General features: G+C 46.7%; 1 protein-coding gene across 4 annotated transcripts in view; it reads right to left on the bottom strand.

The window, feature by feature from the left end:
* RALB (RAS like proto-oncogene B) overlaps window positions 1-17272 on the bottom strand; it is a 41538-nt gene extending 24266 nt beyond the window's left edge. Inside the window, exons 1-5 of one of the 4 annotated variants that reach the window (XM_054478282.2) lie at window positions 13907-13968; window positions 13503-13607; window positions 3281-3396; window positions 2025-2085; window positions 1795-1916 (exon numbers count right to left, since the gene is read on the bottom strand). In XM_054478282.2, the coding sequence (XP_054334257.1) occupies window positions 1795-1916; window positions 2025-2050 (148 nt within the window). In that variant the 5' untranslated portion in view covers window positions 2051-2085; window positions 3281-3396; window positions 13503-13607; window positions 13907-13968. Of the gene's footprint in view, window positions 1-1794; window positions 1917-2024; window positions 2086-3280; window positions 3397-13502; window positions 13608-13906; window positions 13969-17117 lie in introns of those variants that run through there. The other 3 variants (XM_063647361.1, XM_054478283.2, XM_054478284.2) reach the window with 3 other exon arrangements.
* Window positions 17273-21225: the final 3953 nt, after the last annotated feature.

Below are 21225 nucleotides of genomic sequence, written 5' to 3' on the forward strand. Positions count from 1 at the left end.
GTCCTGAGTATTATGGCAACAGAAGCACACAGCAAGCAGTCAAACATTACACACCTGCAAATAACTGCATTCAGCACTCCTCCAGACAGTACGAACTGAAGGTCACCTACTAAGCCATAATCATAATATTTGAGTCTGGCAATCCTAAACCTGGGACAATGCAGGGACAAAAACAAGAACAGTATTGAAAACAAACCCCTGAAAAATTAGGAATCCAGAAATCCATAACTATAATAAATATTAAATAAACAAGGGAGAAGGGAGGGCTCTGCTTCGGGAGAACACCAAGAGGAGACTGGTCAAAGTGGAGGGCACACCTGAGTCAGAAAATTCACATTTTCCTACAATCACAGAAATGACCTTTCCTTTGTTTTAATCCTTACAACAAAAACTAACCTGATTTTAACCAGTTATTTTCCATTGTTCTGTCTCCCTGTTCCGGCCTTACAAAGAAAGTAACTTTGAAATGACCTATTTTGGGTTCTATGTTTCTGCATTTTTCAGCCCTTTTCTTTCCACAAAGCCAGCCTCCTCTCCTCAGCTCACTCCAACACAATCTTATGGAATCACATGCTGCCCGATACTAGAACTGCAAATAAAGCCAGTTAAGATCTTGAAACTACATTTGTGATAATTTTGTCTTTTGACTTTACAAAAGCTCAAACTCAACAGTAGAGTTAAAATTCAACTTCCTGTTATTTTTTTCAAACAAGCGTTCCCAACAGGAAGCAGTAATGGAAAAATGCAGGGAATCAAAATATGGTAAGAAATGTTTAATTCAACAGCTAAAAAAGGGGAAAAGAATTTGAAAAGCAAAGGAGAATTATAAGAAGAACTGAAAGACAAACAGATAAGGAGAAAATATTTGCAACACAAAACAAAGTAATATCCCTAATATATAAAAAGCCCCTGCAAAGCAGTAAGTCAAACAACCTAGTTTTTTAAATGGGCAAAAAATAAAGAAGTACTTCACAGAAAAGTGGGCACAGATAACAAACATATGAAGCTAAACTCAACTTCTCTAGTAGTCAAGGAAATGTAAATAAAACATTAGATTGGGTTCATCAAGAGTTTGGGGAAATGAATACTACTGATAATATTAACTGCCACAACCTTTTGGGAAAAAATAAGCAACTACTAAAAGAATTATATGAATGTAAAACTCTTCCAGCAACTTATTCTACAAAAGTATAAGGATATAATTACAAGAATAATTTTTTGTCACTACAAAGAATGCTATAATAATCTTTAAAATGTCCATCAATGGGGAATTCTTGCATAAATTATGATAGTGAAAGGTGAAGCCAGCTGGACTTCTTGGGTCGAGTGGAGACTTGGAGAACTTTTCTGTCTTACAAGAGGATTGTAAAATGCACCAATCAGCGCTCTGCGGCTGGCTAGAGGTTTGTAAAATGCACCAATCAGCACAATGTAAAATGGACCAATCAGTGCTCTCTAAAATGGACCAATCAGCACTCTGTAAAATGGACCAATCAGCAAGACATGGGTATGGCCAAATAAGGGAATAAAAACTGGCCACCCCAGCCAGCAGCAGCAACGTGCTCCAGTCACCTTCCACGCTGTGGAAGCTTTGTTCTTTCACTCTTCACAATAAATCTTGCTGCTGTTCACTCTCTCAGTCTGTGCCACCTTTGAGAGCTGTAACACTCACTGCGAAGGTTTGCAGCTTCATTCTTGAAGTCAGCGACCATGAACCCACCGGAAGGAACAAACTCTGGATACATCTTGGGAACAAACTCTAGATACACCATGTTTAAGAGCTGTAACACTCACCACAAAGGTCCGCAGCTTCATTCTTGAAGTCAGCGAGACCACGAACCCACCAGAAGGAACAAACTCCAGACACACCATGTTTAAGAGCTGTAACATTCACCACAAAGGTCCGCAGCTTCATTCTTGAAGTCAGCGAGACGATGAACCCACGGAAGGAACAAACCAAATTAGAACCAAATTTTAGATTATCCAGCTATTGAAAAGAATGGGGAAGTGCTATATGCACTGACCGGGAACAATGTCCAGATGTATCCATTTAGGAGGAGGTACAAAATGGCAATGATCCAAATTCTATCAGAAATGTGCAGAAAACATATAATGTCATTTGTTTAAAAAAAATTGTTTGTTTATATATAAACAAAGAATTATTGTAGGATACACAGTTGATACTGGCAACAATGAAGTTGGACTTTCCTTCTTTTCTTTCCTTTCCTTCCTGTTCTAAAGCTTTCTGATAAACTTTCACTCCTGCTCTGAAACTTGCCTTGGTCTCTTCTTCTGCTTTAAAAAAAATTTTTAAAACACATACTCCTTATTTTGCCTAATTTGAACAAAGTAAATTGAGGAAATCTGAACACTGATTGGATTTTAATTATTTATTTTAGGACAGGTTCTTGCTCTGTCACCTAGGCTGAAGTGCAGTGGTGCGATCATGGCTCACTACAGTCTCAACCTCTTGGGCTCAAGCAACACCCCCCACACACACTCCCGTCCTGGGCCCTCTGCCCCCAACTCCAGAGTAGCTGGGATTACAGGCGTAAGCCGTGGCATCTGGTCGGATTAGCCATTCATTGACTGATGGTGACAAGGTAGTGCATTATGTACTATTCTCTGTTTCAAACATATTCGTATATGTTTGAAAATTTCCACTAAAAACAAACATAAGGTAAATTAATTTATACCACAAAGGGGGATTTACTAGCAGATTACTAACGTATGTCACTGACTCAAAACGAAAAACTATGCTACAGGAAGGAGGCCGAGGATAGTGCTGGGACTCAAGCAACTGGACACAGGGCCCTGAGAGCTGCCAGACCATCCGTGATTCTCGCCACGTGCTGGCTCTCTCTCTTCCTTGCTGTGGATCAGCTTTCACCACTTGGCAAAAGCAGAGATGCCAATTTGTAAAATGTGGTGGCCTGCAGACATGCTTTGTTTGCTCATACAGTGCTTTTAAAAATTCATTTAGGCCAGGTGCGGTGGCTCATGCCTGTCATCCCAGCACTTTGGGCGGATCACGAGGTCAGGAGCTCAAGACCATCCTGGCCCACATGGTGAAACCCCATCTCTACTAAAAATACAAAAATTAGCTGGGCATGGTGGCGCATGCCTGTAATCCCAGCTACTTGGGAGGCTGAGGCAGGAGAATCACTTGAACCCAGGAGGCGGAAGTTGCAGTGACCCCAGATCACGCCACTGCACTCCAACCTGGCAAACCGAGTGAGACTCCATCTGGAAAAAAATATATATATATTCATTTACTTACATTTTTTAAAGAACGATTTCACGTAAAAGTCCAAATTTTTGGCATCTCTTAAAAAAATCAAGAAGTCTGACATTCGTAAGTCCCACTCGGCTGGTGCTGTGGAGCAGCTGCCGCTTCTGGAAGGGACATACACTATCTGAAAGCCAGCGTAAGCCTGCTACACTCTTACTTCCACCTGCCTCACCCGTTTGCCTGGCTCCCTGACCCTGCTTCAGACATGATGGGCCCAGCCCTCCCGATCTCATACCCAGACCCTGGCCTGAGTCAAGTGACCTCCTGGGTCAAGTTCCCCTTCCCTTGTGTAGCTGCTATTCTAATTAGCACCAGGGGATGGAAAATGTTTATATGCTCATACACGTTATGACTCACTTTCCATGTCTATAAAAATCAGAAAGTTGAATTAAGTGATCTAAATTATCTTTCAATTTTTGACTGTTTTTTTTCTGACATTAGATATGCAAAACAACTCTAATTAGCCCTCCTGTATGCCTAAGGAAATTTGTTTTAGGTATTTCTATTCCCTAATGGATACCTCTTTACCTGTCCCTTCCCATGCTCCTCCTCCAAAAAAAGAAAAACTAAATTAACAAAAACAAATGAAATTAACTAAAACAAAAACTAGAAGGCTTTGGAGTCCCTTCTGGTAAGCAGGAGGCTGCTTCTGGTCTGTACCTCTGTGTACATGCTATTCCTTCTGCCAGGACTGCCCTTCCTCCTGATGGAGGAGGATCGCCTATAATTTAAGACTCAGCTGCAATATTTCCTCCTCACCTTCCTAGATATCCTCAGCCAGCTCATCCTCCCAGTCTCACGGGGCCCCCATGCCTGTCAATATTGTCTACCATTTCACCTAGGGAAAGTGGTGATTTCCCCCAAGATGAGGTCTGTTTCTCCCACCACACTTCAAGCCCATTCATCTTTGTGTGCCCAGCGTGCCTGGTACTTAGGGGACGCTCAACATTTGGTAGATAAAACACCAGAGCTGGTGTTCTCCACCTGGGTTGTGAGGCCTCAAAAGGATAAATGGTAACTGGTAAGCTTTTTATTTATTTATTTTCTTTTTTGAAACAAGGTCTCATTCTGTCGCCCAGACTGGAATACAGTGGTGTGATCATGACTCACTACAGCCTCAACCTTTGGGACTCGAGCAACCCTCCCACCTCAGCTTCCCAAATAACTGGGACCACAGGCACACACCACCATGCCCAGCTAATTTAAAAAATTTTTTGGCAGGGCACAGTGGCTCACGCCTGTAATCCCAGCACTTTGGGAGGCCGAGGTGGGCGGATCATGAGGTCAAGAGATTGACACCATCCTGGCCAACCAACATGGTGAAACTCCGTCTCTACTAAAAATATAAAAATTAGCTGGGCGTAGTGGCACACACCTGTAGTCCCAGCTACTTGGGAGGCTGAGGCAGGATAATTGCTTGAACCCAGGAGGTGGAGGTTGCAGTGAGCTGAGATCGCACCACTGCACTCCAGCCCAGGCGACAGAGCAAGACTCCATCTCAAAAAATAACATAACATAACATAACATAACATAACAATAAAATAAAATAAAATAAAAATTTTGTAGAGACTATGTTGTCCAGGCTGGTCTCAAACTCCTAGCCTCAAGTGACTCTCCTGCCTCAGCCTCCCAAAGTGTTGGGATTACAGGCATGAGCCACTGTGCGGATTAGTAAGCTCTGAAACATTAATTCATTTATCTGATAACTTTCTTGAACTATAAAGCAACAATAAATGGTGGGAGTAATTTGGAAGCTTATTTTAATATAATTATTTCTGAAATAAAGTCCTCCTCCACCCACCCATGGAATCTGGGATTCTGCTAGCCTTAGAGACGGTTACCAATTTATACAGATTCACTCTGAAGTTCCTGCTACCTGAAGAGGCAGCCGTGGAGACATCAGAGCTACTGGACTCCTAACAGCTGAAGGCAAATTTGGAATTAGCATACATGTCCCTATCCTGAATTACTTATTCAAATAAAATCCTATTTAGAGACTTAAACAGATTCTACTACTACTTCTACTTCTATAGCATCTCTAGTATATTGCATACTCTCAAACAGAGTTTGTATGATTTGTCCAGGGTCACTTAACTAGTGGATGGCAGGGCTGGGACTGGAGCCCTAACAGTCCACACTCTGAGCCACTACATGGTCTGTGCTCTATGAGTGGATTAGAGTGGGGTGGGGAAGAGCTTCAAGTATGATGTGAAATGTTGAAACTTATTTCAAGGACACAGATCTATGGGTCAGAAAGCTCACTAAAGAGGGATAAAAATGCATAGGCAGGCAACACAGAGCACAAGCTCTAAAACAAAGACCTGAGAGAAAATATACAACAAAAATAGTTGTTAATACAGTCATGCACCAAATAAAGACGTTTCAGTCAATGACAGACCACATAATACAACGGTGGTCCCATAAGATTATAGTACTGTACTGTTACTGGGCCCTTCCTACGTTTACATATGTTTACACAAATACTTCCCCATTGTGTTACAATTGCCCACGGTATTCAGTACAGTAACATGACGTGCAGATTTGCAGCCCATGAGCAAAAGGCTGTAACCATACGGGCTAGGTGAGTAGTAAGCTACACCATCTAGGCTTGTGTAAGTATACCCTCACGTTTGCAAAACAATGACATTGCTTAAAAGCATTTCTCAGAACGTCTGTGTCATTAAGTGATGCGTGGCTGTATATACAAAAGAACTGAAAGCAAGGACTTGAACAGATATTTATACACCCATGTTCACATCAGCATTATTCACAATAACCAAGAGGCGGAAACAACCCAAATGTCCATCAATAGATAAACACATAAATCAGATGTGGTGTAAATGTAGAATATTCAGCCTTAAAAAGGAAGGAAACTGACACATGCTACAACATGGATCACCCTTGAAGACATTATACTAAGTGAAATAAGCAAGACACAAAAGGACAAATACTATGATTCCACTTATATGAGGTACCCAAAACAATCACATTGGGAGACGGAAAGCAGGATAGAATGGTGGCTGCCAGGGGGTGGGGGAAGAGGGGAGTGGGGAGTCAGTGTTTAATGAGTGCAGAGGTTCAGTTTGAGATGAAGAAGTTCTGGAGATGGATGGTGGTGATGGCCGCACAACAAAGTAAATATGCTTAATGTCACTGAACTGTACCCCCGAAAATAGGTAAAATGTTGAATTTTATCTTATGTACATTTTACCAGAATTTTTTAAAAGTAGTTATATACCAACTACAGTGTGGGACAGGAAAACAAACCCTTGACTTGAATTCTGCCATTAAGAAGCTAATGGCTTTAGTTAACATTTCTTGTCCTCAGTCTGATCTACAAAATACAGGACAAGGCCAGGCGTGGTGGCTCAAGCCTGTAATCCCAGCACTTTGGGGGGCAGAGGTGGATGGATCACTTGAGGTCAGGAGTTCGAGACCAGCCTGGCCAACATGGTGAAACCCCGTCTCTACTAAAAACACAAAAATTAGTCGGGTGTGATGGTGGGCGCCTGTAATCCAAGCTATTCAAGAGGCTCAGGCAGGGAGAATTGCTTGAACCCAGAAGGCAGAGCTTGCAGTGAGCCGAGATCACACCACTGCACTCCAGCCTGAGCAACAGAGTGAGACTCCATCTCAAATAAATAAATAAATAAATAAATAAATAGGCTAGCGCATTGGCTCATGCCTGTAATCCCAGCACTTTGGGAGGCTGAGGCAGGTGGATCACCTGAGGTCAGGAGTTCGAGCCCAACCTGGCCAACATGGTAAAACCCCATCTCTACTAAAAATACAAAAATTAGCCGGGCGTGGTAGCGTGCACCTGTAATCCCAGCTCCTAGGGAGGCTTAGGCAGGGAGAATCGCTAGAACCCAGGAGGCAGAGGTTGCAGTGAGCCGAGATCATGCCATTGCACTCCAGCCTGGGCGACAGAGCAAGACTCTGTATCAAAAAAATAAATAAATAATAAAATAAAATAAAATATAGGACAGGCTAGGCGCAGTGGCTCATGCCTATAATCCCAGCACTTTAGGAGGCTGAGGCGGGCAGACTGCTTGAGCTCAGGAGTTCAAGACCATCCTCAGCAACATGGTGAAACCCCATCTCTACCAAAAATACAAAAAATTAGCTGGGTTTGGAGGCTGAGGTGGGAGGATTGCTTGAGCCTGGGAGGCAGAGGCTGCAGTGAGCCAAGATCACGCCACTGCACCCCAGCCTGGGTGACAGAGCGAGACTTCGTCTCAAAAATAAAATGAAATACAGGAGGGCTAATATCCTTAGGAGTGTTATGAAGATTAAACGAAGGAATACCTATTAAAAGAAGTTCTCAGTAAGCACTTAGCTGCTTTTTAAATATCATTCTAGCCTGGGCACAGTGGCTTATGCCTGTAATCCCAACATTTCGGGAGGCCAAAGAAGCAGACCGCTTGAGCCCAGGAGTTTAAGACCAGCCTGGGCAACGTGGCGAAACCCATCTCCACAAAAATTAGCTGGGTGTAGTGGCATGTGTCTGTAGTCCCAGCTACTCAGGAGGCTGAGGTGGGAGGACCACTGAGCCCAGGGAGGTCAAGGCTCCAGTGAGCTGTGATCTCAGCACTGCACTCTAGCCTGGGCAACAGTGAGAACTTACCTCAAAATAAATAAATAAATATCACTTAATCTTCTAGAAAGTCTTGAGAAAGAAACTGGCCTCAGAGCCAAATATATGCTAAGGCAGGAAAAGCTGCCAGTCCATAAGAAAGAGATAAGGCAAGAGACTTTTTGCTCAGACGCAGTCCCCCTTGTCCCGAGGAATGAAGGGGCCTGGCTTCGAGTCCTCCTTCAGCCACTGACTCACTAGAGGATTAGGAAAGTCACTCCCGCTCACTGACAATATCTGCCCTGCCTACTCTCAGGGCAGTGGAGAGGGACACATGGAAAACGCGTACCAAAGGCATACTCCACCCGGAAACAAGCACAGGCATATTCTCATCAACAGAAGCCCTTCACACCCTTCTTTCTTCATCACCCAAAACACAATGTAATTCGCCTTAGAGGCATAACCAATGGGCATTTCAGGATGTCCCTGTCCTAAATCTCCCCAGCAACTCCCGAAACGGCTCTAACAGAAACAGTCTTGCCTTCTCTTCCCTGCTGTGTCAGTGTATGAAGCCTGAGAGGACCACCAAGGAAGCTGCCACCTCCCCAGCCAAGTTTGGGAACTACAGTGCTAGAACAGGACCACCCTCCTCCTAAGGGGAGCACACTGCTGAACATCTGTCCTGAACAGTCACCACCCTTCCCTATGACTAGGGCTCTCAACCCAACAGAACTGCATCCATCTCCTGAAATGGCTAACCCACCTGGTCCCTGCAACCTCAGGCACCCCAGCAAACCCTTCGAGAGCCTCCACCTCTTCTAAGAATGTTCCTCTACCTTCTAGCTCTGAGACCTGGGTGTGCCCTGGGGACACCACATCAAGCAGATGCTATTTCTCCTCCCATGCCATGTGCTTCAGGGCCAGACAGACCAGATATGTGTCCTTCCTCCCTCCCCAATGTCACCTGCACTTCAGTACCTCTGTTAGCCCCCTCCGTCTTATAAAAGCCCCCACACCTTTGAGGCCCGGGCTTTCTAGCCATAATAGCCTGTCCCTCACCTTGTTACTATCCACTACAGACCTCCTGGTCACTTCCCTCATTTATTGAGGACATCTGCTTCTGGTCTGCAGACTTTCATTCTACCCAACTCCTGTCGTCTTCCCCAGTGACATCTGTGCATATGGATGTCCCAGCCAACCTTGGCCCCTCTCAAGTCCTTGATCCTCTCTTCTCCAAAAACCCTTTCTTTCCTTCTATCTAACATTATCATGGTCGTAACCTGAACTTCACCGTCACCAGAAACAGTTATCTCCTCTAACCCTCTAGCCTCAGCCTCCATCCTTCTTGCTCACTTGTTCAAATACCACCCCCACACACAATTCTCTGCCCTCTTGACACCTGCAAGCATTGGCCTCCAGCACTCTCTCCCTGCATAACAAGACCCTCTGGGCTGCACTGCCTCCCTTCACCAGCTTAGATCCCAAAGCCTGACATGAGAAAAGTTCTCTTGCAGATACCTCATCTCCCTGCTCCCTTCCCCTCCATCTCACTCACTGTTTTCAGCACCTGTACCCGGCATGAAAATGCTGCTGTCGAGGGAAAGAAACTCAAGAAAGCAGCCTCCCAGCACTCCACTCTCAATGCACTTATGATCACAAACCACCTATGGGCATTCGCCCACGCTTCCTAGTAATCTCGCTGTGACTCTCCCCTGTGCCTTCCCTCTGCTCACTCTTGACAGATAACCTAACCTCATTTGTCCCAGAGAACACCAAGCCATCAAGCCCTAACTCTCTGAGAGCTCCTTCACCAGATCTGCAAACCTTCCACACCCTTCTTCTCCTTGTCTCCAGCCTCATGGAGTGCACATTCCTGCTCTTAGCAAAGGCCAAGCCCTCCACCACCACCATGCCCAAGAACTTAATTCCTACCACTACCCTTTTTCCTGCAGCATCAGTCAGTCTTTACTTTGCTACAGGATCATCCCCAACAGCATGTAGACAACGTTCTACTGAATCTTCACCCTAAAGATTCGGACATGCGTGCTTGCCTTTGACCCCCATATATCCTTCTAGCTAATGACACGATTCCTCTATAGGAATTATCTATGCTAATGCTTCTCAAACTTTAAGGCATAGTTTACCTGGGAATCTTGTGAAAACGCATATTCTGATTCAGTAAGTCTGGAGTGGAGCTCAAGATCTGGCACCACTAACCTAGTCTCTAATCATGCTCCTGACCCACAGACCCCACACTGGGTAGCAAAAGCCTGTTTCCTTCCCTCACTATTTACGGAAACCATTCCAATCCAACTTCCTCCCAACATAAGCTCACAGAAATTTGTGAGATCAAGATCACCTACAAACTCCACGTAGCTAGCTCCAATAAAAACTCTTCTTTCTTCCTTCCCATGCCCTCCTCCTCTTTAAAAGAGCAGGTAGCAAGAGTGATAAAACGCTGCCTGGAAAGGGAAGGCCCGCAGCAGGCCGGTATAGGGCCCCTCCCAGCGTCCCCCTCCTGAGGCCATCCCTCCTGGCTTCCACAGCCCACATTCTCCCACAGGCTGAGCGCTTCCCGGGTGGCTCTCTGGGCCCTTTCTCGGCGCCACTTGCCAGGCACTCCTCCTCCCCCTCTAGATGTCAGCACTTCTCAGAGCTCAGTCTTGCTCCCTCCTCATCTGCACCACATACAGCCCAGTGGCTATACAGACAACTTACGAACCTGAGGGTGCAGCCCTGACCGCTCTCCTGGCCCCAGGCTCACAGCCTTGCTGCTGCCCCTGCCCACTGGGCTGCCACAAGATTCTCAACTTATTCCCAAAATAGAATTCTTGATTCTTCCCCCTTAAAATCTGCTCCTTCACTATCCCCCATTTATTACCTACTGAAGTCACTACTAGTATCCATATCGTTACCAAAGCCAGGGACCTGGAAGTCATTTTTGACTCCCACTGCCTCTCCCCAGCTCAATTCATGACCATTTCTAGCGATTCCATCTCCAACATACATTTCAAATCCACGCACTTCTTCCATCTTCTCTGCCACCATTCATTCAACAGCCCCAGCTTCCTAAGTGACCCCTCACTACCACTCCAGCCCCTCTTCAATCTGTTCTCCACACAGCCCTTCCAATGGGGCTTCTAACACTGCACATGAAACTGTGCTTAACGCTCCTTAAAGGCTCATCATGAGCAGCAGCTAAACCCTCCACTGGCCACGGCCTCCGTGGCCTTTTGCTTGCCTTCTTCCAGCCCTGTGAATGTGCCAACCGCTTTCCTACCTAGGACTCCTCCACACCCCCCCAATCCCACGCACGCGTGTGTGCACACACACACGCACACACACTGCATTCAGGAAGGCCTGAAGCAGGACTCCTCCCACATCCCCCCACCCCCACGCATGTTCCAGTCAAGAAACTCGAGAAAGACCTTCACAGCTATCTGCAGCAGAGAGAAAGAGGCAGAGCCCAGTACAAGATGACACTGAGGAGGTAAGGAAGGGCGGGATCATCAAGACTCCAGTGTAGGCCAAGTTGAGGCATTTGGGACCTTTGACTGAAAGCACTGGAAAGCCACTGAAGTGTTTCAAGTCAATGGGTAACATAATTAAGCTTGAATGTTGAAAAGGTAATTCTGGCTACAGAGTAGGAAAACAGAACGGGTCAAGAGCAGATGTGGGTATGCACCAGGCCAGGCCGGCAACACAGTTGGGACCAAGGAGACAACAATGCACATGAGGAAAGTGACTAAATTTTAGACCTACTTAGGATGTTAAAAAATGGCAGTGTTTACTACGTGAACAGATATAATTTGAGATTTTTAAAAGCCTTGCCATGCAAGTATTACTAGAGGTATCACATTGGCTAAAATTCATTCCTAACAATAGGATCAGCTATCAGCAGTAAAGCACTGGCCACCAATCCTTCCTGTGGGAGGAAGGAGGGGGATTACAAGGAAAGTAGAATGAAAGAAAAGAAAGATACTAGCTCATAAATTAGGGCAGAAGATGGGCAAGGGGCCAAAAATAGGAAGCAGAGGAAGTGAAAATAGTGCTGACTTTTCAACTCTGCCTAACAGTGACTCTAACAACCTTCAACTGGATTGGGAAGAACAAAAGCTATTCTCAGAAAAGCTTGTCTTCTCAGGTTGCAATTTAACATGATTAATGAAATATTTTGTTATAAATATGCACAACTCAAAGGATATTCGTTATTAAAAAAAATAAGGATCATAGAATTTTTAGAGATGGAAGGGACTTAGAGGTCACTTAGCCAGGCTCAGGCTCAGGATTCAGAAACTCTTCTCCCCACCTATAGGCACTTCAGAAAGATTTCATCTGGAGCTAAAAGAATGGCGCCCTTCTATCCAAGTGAATAATCAAAATGTATAAGGGTCTCAAAAGTGAACTGAAGAACTGCTAGGCAAACAAGCAGCATCCAAAGTTTTAAAATAATGGGGAGGAGTAAGAGGGTTTAGGTTCCCCAAAATTTTTCAGCTACTTTGCCAATGAGTTTTATTTTTAAGAACACACAGATAATGAATGACGACTAATTTTAAGCCATTCATCAAAGGAGATTATTTTGGCAATATTTTTTTACCAACTTGCTGTGTCTGTGTAGAAAGGGGTGGGCATAGGAGATTCCATTTTGTTCTGACTAGGAGAAATTCTTCTGCCTTGGGATGCTGTTGATCTATGGCCTTTCCCCCAGCCCCATGCTCTCTGAAACATATGCTGTGTCAACTCAGGGTTAAATGGATTAAGGGCGGTGCAAGATGTACTTTGTTAAACAGATGCTTGAAGGCAGCATGCTCTTCAAGAGTCATCACCACTCCCTAATCTCCAGTACCCAGGGGCACAAACACTGCAGAAGGCCGCAGGGTCCTCTGCCTAGGAAAACCAGAGACCTTTGTTCATGTGTTTATCTCCTGACCTTCTCTCCACTATTATCCTATGACCCTCCCATATCCCCCTCTCTGAGAAACACCCAAGAATCATCAATAAATACTTCATAAATTAAAAAAAAAAAAAAAAAAAAAAAAACACACAGATAATGAATGACGACTAATTTTAAGCCATTCATCAAAGGAGATTATTTTGGCAATATTTTTTTACCAACTTGTTTTGGGGTTAAAGAAAAAAATTCAGATGTTCCTTTTGGTTTAGGGACCAGCAAGATCTGAATTTCTAATTTCCAAAGCTACTGTATACTTGGCTAATTCCAGCATCTAACAAAGAACCAGAAGAAAGAACATAAAAGTTTCACATATAGTATTAAAGCTTCTACAATAGTAAAGACCTCAGCTGTGTTTCCATCTCCTACAGTATCCTTCAGTAAACATCTGAAAGAAAGATTTTCTCAATGATGTCTGGACTAAACCTTAAAAAAGTTGTGGTGGCTAGCCTCCAAGAATACTGATGTGCCCTGACCTCCCCTCTTGTAGTCCTTTCCCACATTGTGCCAGGTCTGGTCTGAATGCTGGTAGAAGGGATGGTATGCCACCTCCAAGATGAGACACTGGATTAGTCTGTTCTCATGCTGCTATGAAGAAATATCCGAGACTGGGTAATTTATAAAGGAAAGGGATTTAATTGACTCACAGTTCCGCAGGGCTGGGGAGGCCTCAGGAAACTTACAATCATGGCAGAAGGAACCACTTCACAGGGCAGCAGGAGAGAGAAGGAGTGCCAGCAGGGGAAATGCCAGACGCTTGTAAAACCATCAGATCATGTGAGAACTCACTATCAGGAGAACAGTATGGGGGAAACTGCCCTCATGATTCAATTACCTCCCACCGAGTCCCTCCCACAACGTATGGGGATTATGGGGATTACAATTCAAGGTGAGATTTGGGTGGGGACACAGCCAAACCATATCAGCCACGAATATACTGCTGCTTCCATCTTGATCATTATCATATTCATTCTCTCCCTCTCTCCCCACCCCGCTCAGATCACTTGCTCTGGGGAGAAAAGCTATGTTGTGAAAAGCCCTGTGGATAGGCCCACATGGTGTAGAACTGAGGCCTCCAGCCAACAACCATGTGAGTGTGCCATTTTGGAAACAGATCCTCTGGTCCCAGTCGAGCTTCAGATGACTGCAACCTCAGGAGAGACCATGAGCCAGAAGCACCCAGCCAAGCTGTCCCCAGATTCCAGAACTTCAGAAACTGTGTGAGATCATAAATGTCTGTTGTTTTAAGCTGCTAAGTTTGGGGAAATTTGTTATGCAGCAACAGAAAACTCATTCAAAAGGTAGGCAAACTTTACAGGCAGCCAGGCATGCAGGACCAAACTACTATATTTCCTTCAACTCATGCCGTATACTCAGTAAAATCACATAGCTTGGAACAATGCTATATATAAAAAACGCCCACAAAGCACTGACAAAAGCAAGAATGAAAACAGTATATTGGTAATTATCAATTAATGGCATTTTACTTTTCTGCATTTAGATTTCAACTAAAAAACAACTAGCCACCACCACCAAAAACAAAAACAGCCAGGAGAACACTAAGGAAAATTATAAGCAGCTACTTTTTTTAAAGTGACAAACTTGAAATTGAGACCTGGTTGGAATTTTGCAATTGCTGTAGTAAGCACATATACCGTCCCTCTTTGACACTCACTTCCACATCCTCTTCATCTTTCTTTCCACTGTCACCTATCCAAGGCTCATTAACCCTCTTGCCTACTGGCCCCTCTGCTTTTTGGAATATCTAAGAATATGTGTACACATACACCAATATTTATATTCCTAGGTGCCAAAAGAACTGAGGAGCTAAAGGAGACAGCCCATGGTCAAATCTCCAAGGCCACATATTTAACTGGTATGGCTTGGATCAGTGGTCTGTGCCAAGCAGACAGCTGATGCTCAGTTAACTGTTAGTTTCTCTCCTCCTTAACTACTCCGCCATGTGATGAAGAAAGAGTTCCTTTTCCTCTGTGCTCGGCTCTCTTTGCGAAAACATTCAGAACAACATGCATTCATTTAAAAAAACAAAACGAAAAAAAAACCAAGTGTCTTGCATGTCTAGAGCAGGGACTGTTTAGCAGTAACTGGAGCCAAGGAAAAGTGGGACTCCTGTATACCATCTGGAGACAAGTTACACTGGAAAACTACAGAGTTCACCTAGATCTCTTCGCACTCTAGTCTTACATTGTCCCCAAATTTAGCTTTCAAGAAAGGTCTCTAATGATGTTTCTAACTTCCATGAATTACATGAGGGGGGTAAGAATTTAGCAACTAAATGCAAAGAGGCATAGTAGGATTACGTGATTTGGAACAAAGGATTATCCCTGCCAGACGGGGTGGCTCACACCTGTGATCCCCAGCACTTTGAGAGGCCAAGGTGGGAGGATGGCTTGAGCCCAGGAGTTCGAGACCAGCCTGGGCAACATGGTGAAACCCCATCTCTACAAAAAATACAAAAATTAGCTTGGCATGGTGGTTCAAGCCTGTAGTCCCAGCTACTCGGGAGGCTGAGGTGGGAGAATCACCTGAGCCTGGGAGGTGGGGGCTGCAGTGAGCGGTGATCACACCACTCCACTCCAGCCTGGGAAATAGCGCAAGACCCTGCCTCCAAAAAAAAAAAAAAAAAAAAAAAAGGATTATCTCAGTTCTCAGGCTTAAAATTTTTCATGGAATCTCAAGCCATCTTCAGCCAAGGCAAGAATTTAGAACTTTTCTACTCTCATCTCCTACCAAAATCTCTTCATATGCCGTAAAAGACTCTAAATCCTGTTTATCCTTATGGTCCAGGTCCCAAGTTCCCAAAAGATATCTAATAACGTACACTATTTTCCACACACAATCCTGGGAAAATGTTCTACCCCTCGGGCAGAGGGAAATCTGGCTGAGATCTCCGATAAGAGTGCTGTTTCCAATGGGAAGCAATGTGAATGGGCAAGGAAGGAAAGCCCCAGATGTGGTCAGAATAAAGCAGACCGGCTGACAACTAAAGCCACGCACAAAGGATGTGTCTCCCTGGCCTTCTCCCCCGCTCCTATTTCTGAGGTTTAAGGAGCTCAGAGGGGGAAAGACCGTGCTCCACATCACAACATCGGTAAACTCTCAGAACCTGCATCAAACCCAGGTCTTCAAACTCACCCCTCCTGTTTTTCCCAATATGCAGTGCTACCTTTCATGGTCGCCCCATTTCTGGGAACTTCGATACTGTGCTTCTATTGCTCCAGGTTTAAGGAGCATTCTGAGCCTTGACCGGTTCTGAGCTTTGACATCCAACAATCTTATGGCTCTGCTTGGAATATCAGTCATTGGCACCTCTAAAAGATTCACTATCCCCTCTGATACTCCATGCCCAACATCCATCCCCAAAACTTCAGAAGAAATGAGGTTAGGAAACCAGGACAGAGCAGAAAGTGCACTGTTCTACAAGGGCTGAAGACGAGTCACAGGTAACCCAGATGAGCAATCAGCCAAGTCTCTTCCACGGCCAATTCACTCAGTCCGCCAGGCACAAGCACTTCTCTCCCGAAGACTCACCTGATAAGAACACCAAAGTTCCAACGTTTCTCGTTGGAAATGAGCACAGAGAGGACACTGCTCACACAAGCAGTGTGGACGCAGCAAGCTCCGCGCCCCGCAACCCTGCACAAAGCACGGTTAACCTCACACCCCCACAGGCGGCGAGAACCGGGGAGGCGATGCCCAGTCCAGGCGCTTCCCCTTAGAAGCCCCTTCGCCGCTGGTCCCTATCAGAAAGGAAAGGAGAGGAAGCTGGGGGAGAAACAACTTTATGCTCATTTGCAAGACAGAACCAAAACAAAATCAGCAAACCGAAGCCCTTTAGGAACACCGCCCAGTTCACGGCGCGCGCAAGTTCCGAGGGCAGTAAGTTTTTGCAACACTTCCCAAGCCCTGACCCTGCCCAAGCCGCGGCCAGAGGACTGAGGAAGTGGACGGTCCCGGGCGGGAGGCCCGCAGCAGGAAGTGGAAGCAGAGCCATCTGCGGGATAGGGAAGGAACCGCGGCGACAAGGGAGAGGCGGAGGCCGCCCCCACTTCCTCAGCCCCAGGCAGCCCGGGAGGCCGAGACTCCCCCAGGGAGTCCCCCCGAGCGAAGCGGGGCCGCTGCCGGGGCATCGCCCTCCGCCGGCCTCGGGGCGCGACGTGTCCTGCCGCCACCCGGTCACAGCCCGGCACGGAGAAAGAGGCTGCGGGCGCGCGGCGTACCCCACTCCCCAGCCCGCGCCCCACCCCGCCCGGGGCCCGCGGGCGCCGCACCCTTACCAGGGACCAGTCCCGCCGCCTCCGCCGTCCTCACCCGGCCCGCAGCTCTTAAATGCGCCCCGCCCCCTCCCGGGGCCAGACCCCAGCCGTCCTCCGCCGATTTGTCATTGAGCAGCTGGGCTCGCTTTCCCACCCCCGAGCGCGCCCACGGCGTCGCCTAGGCAACCCCTCCTCTCGAGAGCGCGCCCTCGCTTCCGTTCTTGCCGTCTCCTCGGAAGCCACGCCCGTCGAGGGGCTGTCAGCCAATCCGAGGCGGATTTTCCAAGCAGCGGGCGGCCGGGGAAGAGGTTTCACCAATGAGAAGCTGCCCCAGGCACGGGGGGGCGGGCCCGGCACGCCTGCCCCGCCCCCCTCTGTTTCCTTTTCTGCCCCCCGGACACGCAGCTGGTAACCCTGCGGCGGTGGAGGAGTTGCCCGCCGGTACTGAGGGCGGGTGCGGACGCGCAAGGTGGGGCGCCAGTTGTGGGATTCAGGCCAGGGCCAGGACGAAGTAATGGAAAGCAAAAGCGAAGGACAGACCTGATCATACAGAAACAGAAGAAAATTACGAGGTGGCGAAGAGTGCTTGAGCGCGGCGATGGGGACGCCGCCAGGGGGTCTTGGGGCGGGACTCCACCTGCGGCCACCACTCGCTTCGCTGGTGACATCCCATTAGCATTAATGGAGTTACTGAGTGCATCGCGGTGACTGGACCCAGGCCGCCTACAAGGGCCAGAATCCCACCCCAGCCATAGCCTTCGAGGCAGGAAGTGCAGTGGGCAAGCTCCCGGCCAACAGGTTTTCTCCTGCCAAAGCCCAGGAACGTGTGATTTTGTATCCAATACAGCTTCATCTCGGTGGATTTTTCCTTCCTAACCATCTCTGCCTCCACAGGTTTTGTGACCGTGCTGACCCTTACGCAGACCTCAGGAGAGTCACAAGCCATCGCAACTGACAGTTTAAATGTCTGCCTCTCTTATCTCTAAGGGAGGGAACTATCTCTTATGCAATGTGATATCCATGGCTGCTAGCACAGTGTAATTAATTCTTTCATTGTTGATCATTATAAGTTAGGATGCATGTGTACTATATTGGAGGCTTTGGGCCATGATTAGATTGCTATGTATCTACCAGATCCAGTCCCTCCATCAGCATCTATATCAAAAAGCACAGAAGCTTTACCTTAGTCTTAAGTGACCAACTTAACAAAAAACGTGCAATCAGAAGAATATCCTAGTGTTAGCCTACTATTTTAAGTATTCTGCTTTTACCACTCTCATTCACATTTAAAACTTTTATTGAGTGCTAATTGTATGACAGACACTTTGCTAGGTACAGTAAGGAGATGGGGTAGGAGGCTTCTCAAAGAGGAAGCTCCGTAGTATTTATAACCTAGAAGAGGAATCAGACCCAAACCTTTTCTTACGGAGTAACAATTAAGTGCACAGGTTTGGAGTCTGGAAGCATAGGATTAAAGGAGGGCTCTACCTTATGACTAGCAATTACTTAATTAGGAAACTACTTCTGTGGGCTTTAGTTTCGCCAGCTGCCCAATAGCAGCACCTCCATGCTATAGGTATGAAGATGTACATGAAAGTCCACGTAGAGCTCTCAGTACAGTGCTAGGAACTTGGTGAGTGCCTCAGGAATGTGAGCTTACATAGTGATTGCCACCAGAGGCCATGATGTACAGTCAAGTGCGTGATCACCAATCTGGCACAGCCTTATCTCCCAAAGCCCATCTGTATCAAGTGTGACCGCGTGCCGCCTGGTGGAAAGGGCCTGCTGTGGTGGTAGCCTTTGTCAAATGCAAGTATAGAGAGGAGAGAAGCTGCAGCAGCCTACTCAAGTGAAAAGGGTATGGTAGTTGAGGGAACAGGGTCAGAAATCAGGCCACAGGCCAGGATTCTCCTGTTCCCACCTGCCCCCCATCCCCTAGGACCCACAGCAGATGCAGGAGGTTTCCCCACCTTTTCTGGGGTGCTGAAGTGCCATTCCTTTGCATTGGTAACAGGATGCACAGGGCTTCCTGAGAAATGCTGCATTCATTCTCTGCCTGCCTAGAACTCGGAGGGGTCCTACTGGGACTCCTCCAGCAGGATCATCTGTTCAGATCCTGGACATGCCAGACCCTGAGCTGTGTAGTATATTCAGAGTGGAGTGGCAGGACCCTTTTGGTGGGGCTGTCTCACACAGGACACCAATAGGGGAAACGTGTCCCAATGGGAGAAGGGAACCAAGAGGCCACCAGCCTCGGCTGCCTCTAAGGTGGTTCACTCCAGGTCTCAGGGGACCTTTTGTCTGCTGAGTTTCCCTACCAGAACTCTGACCCCCAGCAGAGCCAGGGGCTTAAGCAGCAGGAATACAAGATCCCCAGCAGGACTCCTTAAGGATGCTGTAAACGACTGCAGCCATGGAAAGAGCATTCTAGACACTCCATCCTTCTAAAGTATTTATTGATTACTGTGGGAGTCTTTAGTGCTGTCTGACAAACATTTCTACTCCTCTTTTCTGAGCACTGGGAACTTCCTAGCCCTGTAGTTGGGTGGAGCCATGTGACTAGCTCTAACCGATCACTTGTGAGCAGAAATGACACATAATCATTTCTAGGCTGGAGAAATTAATTGCCAATATAAGACCCTCCAGAGGTCTCTTGTCCTTGGTATGGCTACTGAGAATGTTAGGAAATGTGACTGCTCCATCAGCCAGGGTTTCTACAATGAGCACAGGCCCCCTACCAACCTGTGATGGACATTTAGAATGACTGAGAAATAAGCCCTTATGGTTTGAAGACACTACGATGTGGGAGTTGTTTGTTACTGCACATAGCTTAGCCTGCTCTGACTGATGCAAGATGAACAACTCACACAAAAGGACAGAGAAGAGGCCAGTAAACAGACAAGCTCCCCGATAATTACAAATTATGTCATTACAAATTATTTTAGACTGGGTGATCAAAAAGGTCTCTCTTGGGAAGTGACATTTAAGCTAGGACCTCAAGGATGAGAAAAACCAATCTTAGCAAAAGGTGGGGGTGGGAGGAAGGACAGGAGAGTAATTCAGGCAGAGGCATAAGCCTGTGCAAAGTCCTGAGGCAGAAGAAAGCTTGGTACTGCTGAGAATGGCCAGGAGGCCTGGAATGGTGAGCAGCGGAAAGTGAGTCACACAGGGCTGGAAGGGGAGGCAAGAGCCAGATGATGCAGGGGCTTCTTGGTTATACAGAGGGGTTTGAAATTTACTCCTAGTGCGGTAGAAACTGCTGAAGAGGTTTGATATGGTTTGGATGTGTGTCCCCTCCAAACCTCATGTTGAAATGTAATCCCCACTGTTGGAGGCGGGGCCTGGTGGGGGGCTGTTTTGATCATGGGGACAGATCCCTCATGAATGGCTTAGTGCTACCCCTTGGCAATGAGTGAGTTCTTGCTCTGAGTTCACACGAGGTCTGGTTGTTTAAGAGTGCGTGGCACCTCCCTGTCTATTCTCATCCCCGCTCTCAGTATATGATGCGCCTGCTCCCACTATGCCTTCTGCCATGACTGGAAGCTTCCTGAAGCCTCCCCAGGAGCAGATGCCAGTGCCTCCTGTACAGCCTGCAGAAACATGAGCTAATTAATAATTAAGCCTCTTTTCTTTATCAATTACCCAGTCTCAGGTATTTCTTTATAGCAACACAAAATGGACTAACACGGACAGGCGCAGTGGCTCACGCCTGTAATCCCAGCACTTTGGGAGGCCAAGGTGGGTGGATCATGAGGTCAGGAGTTCGAGACCAGCCTGGCCAACATGGTGAAACCCCAACTCTACTAAAAATACAAAAAAATTAGCCAGGCCTGGTGGCGGATGCCTGTAATCCCAGCTACTCAGGAGGCTGAGACAGAATTGCTTGAACCCAGGAGGCAGAAGTTGCAGTGAGCCAAGATCATGCCACTGCACTCCAGCCTGGGCAACAGAGCAAGACTCCGTCTTAAAAAAAAAAAAAAGGATAACACGAGGTTGAAACCAGGAGGCTGACATGCTTTGATTTTGGTTTTAAAAAGATTACTCTGGGTCAGGCATGGTAACTCATGCCTATAATCCCAGCATTTTGAGAGACCAAGGAGGGTGAATCTCCTGGGGTTAGGAGTTCAAG

This window comes from Pongo pygmaeus, chromosome 11 (genome assembly GCF_028885625.2).
Source record: "Pongo pygmaeus isolate AG05252 chromosome 11, NHGRI_mPonPyg2-v2.0_pri, whole genome shotgun sequence".
Classification (NCBI taxonomy): Eukaryota; Metazoa; Chordata; class Mammalia; order Primates; family Hominidae; genus Pongo; species Pongo pygmaeus.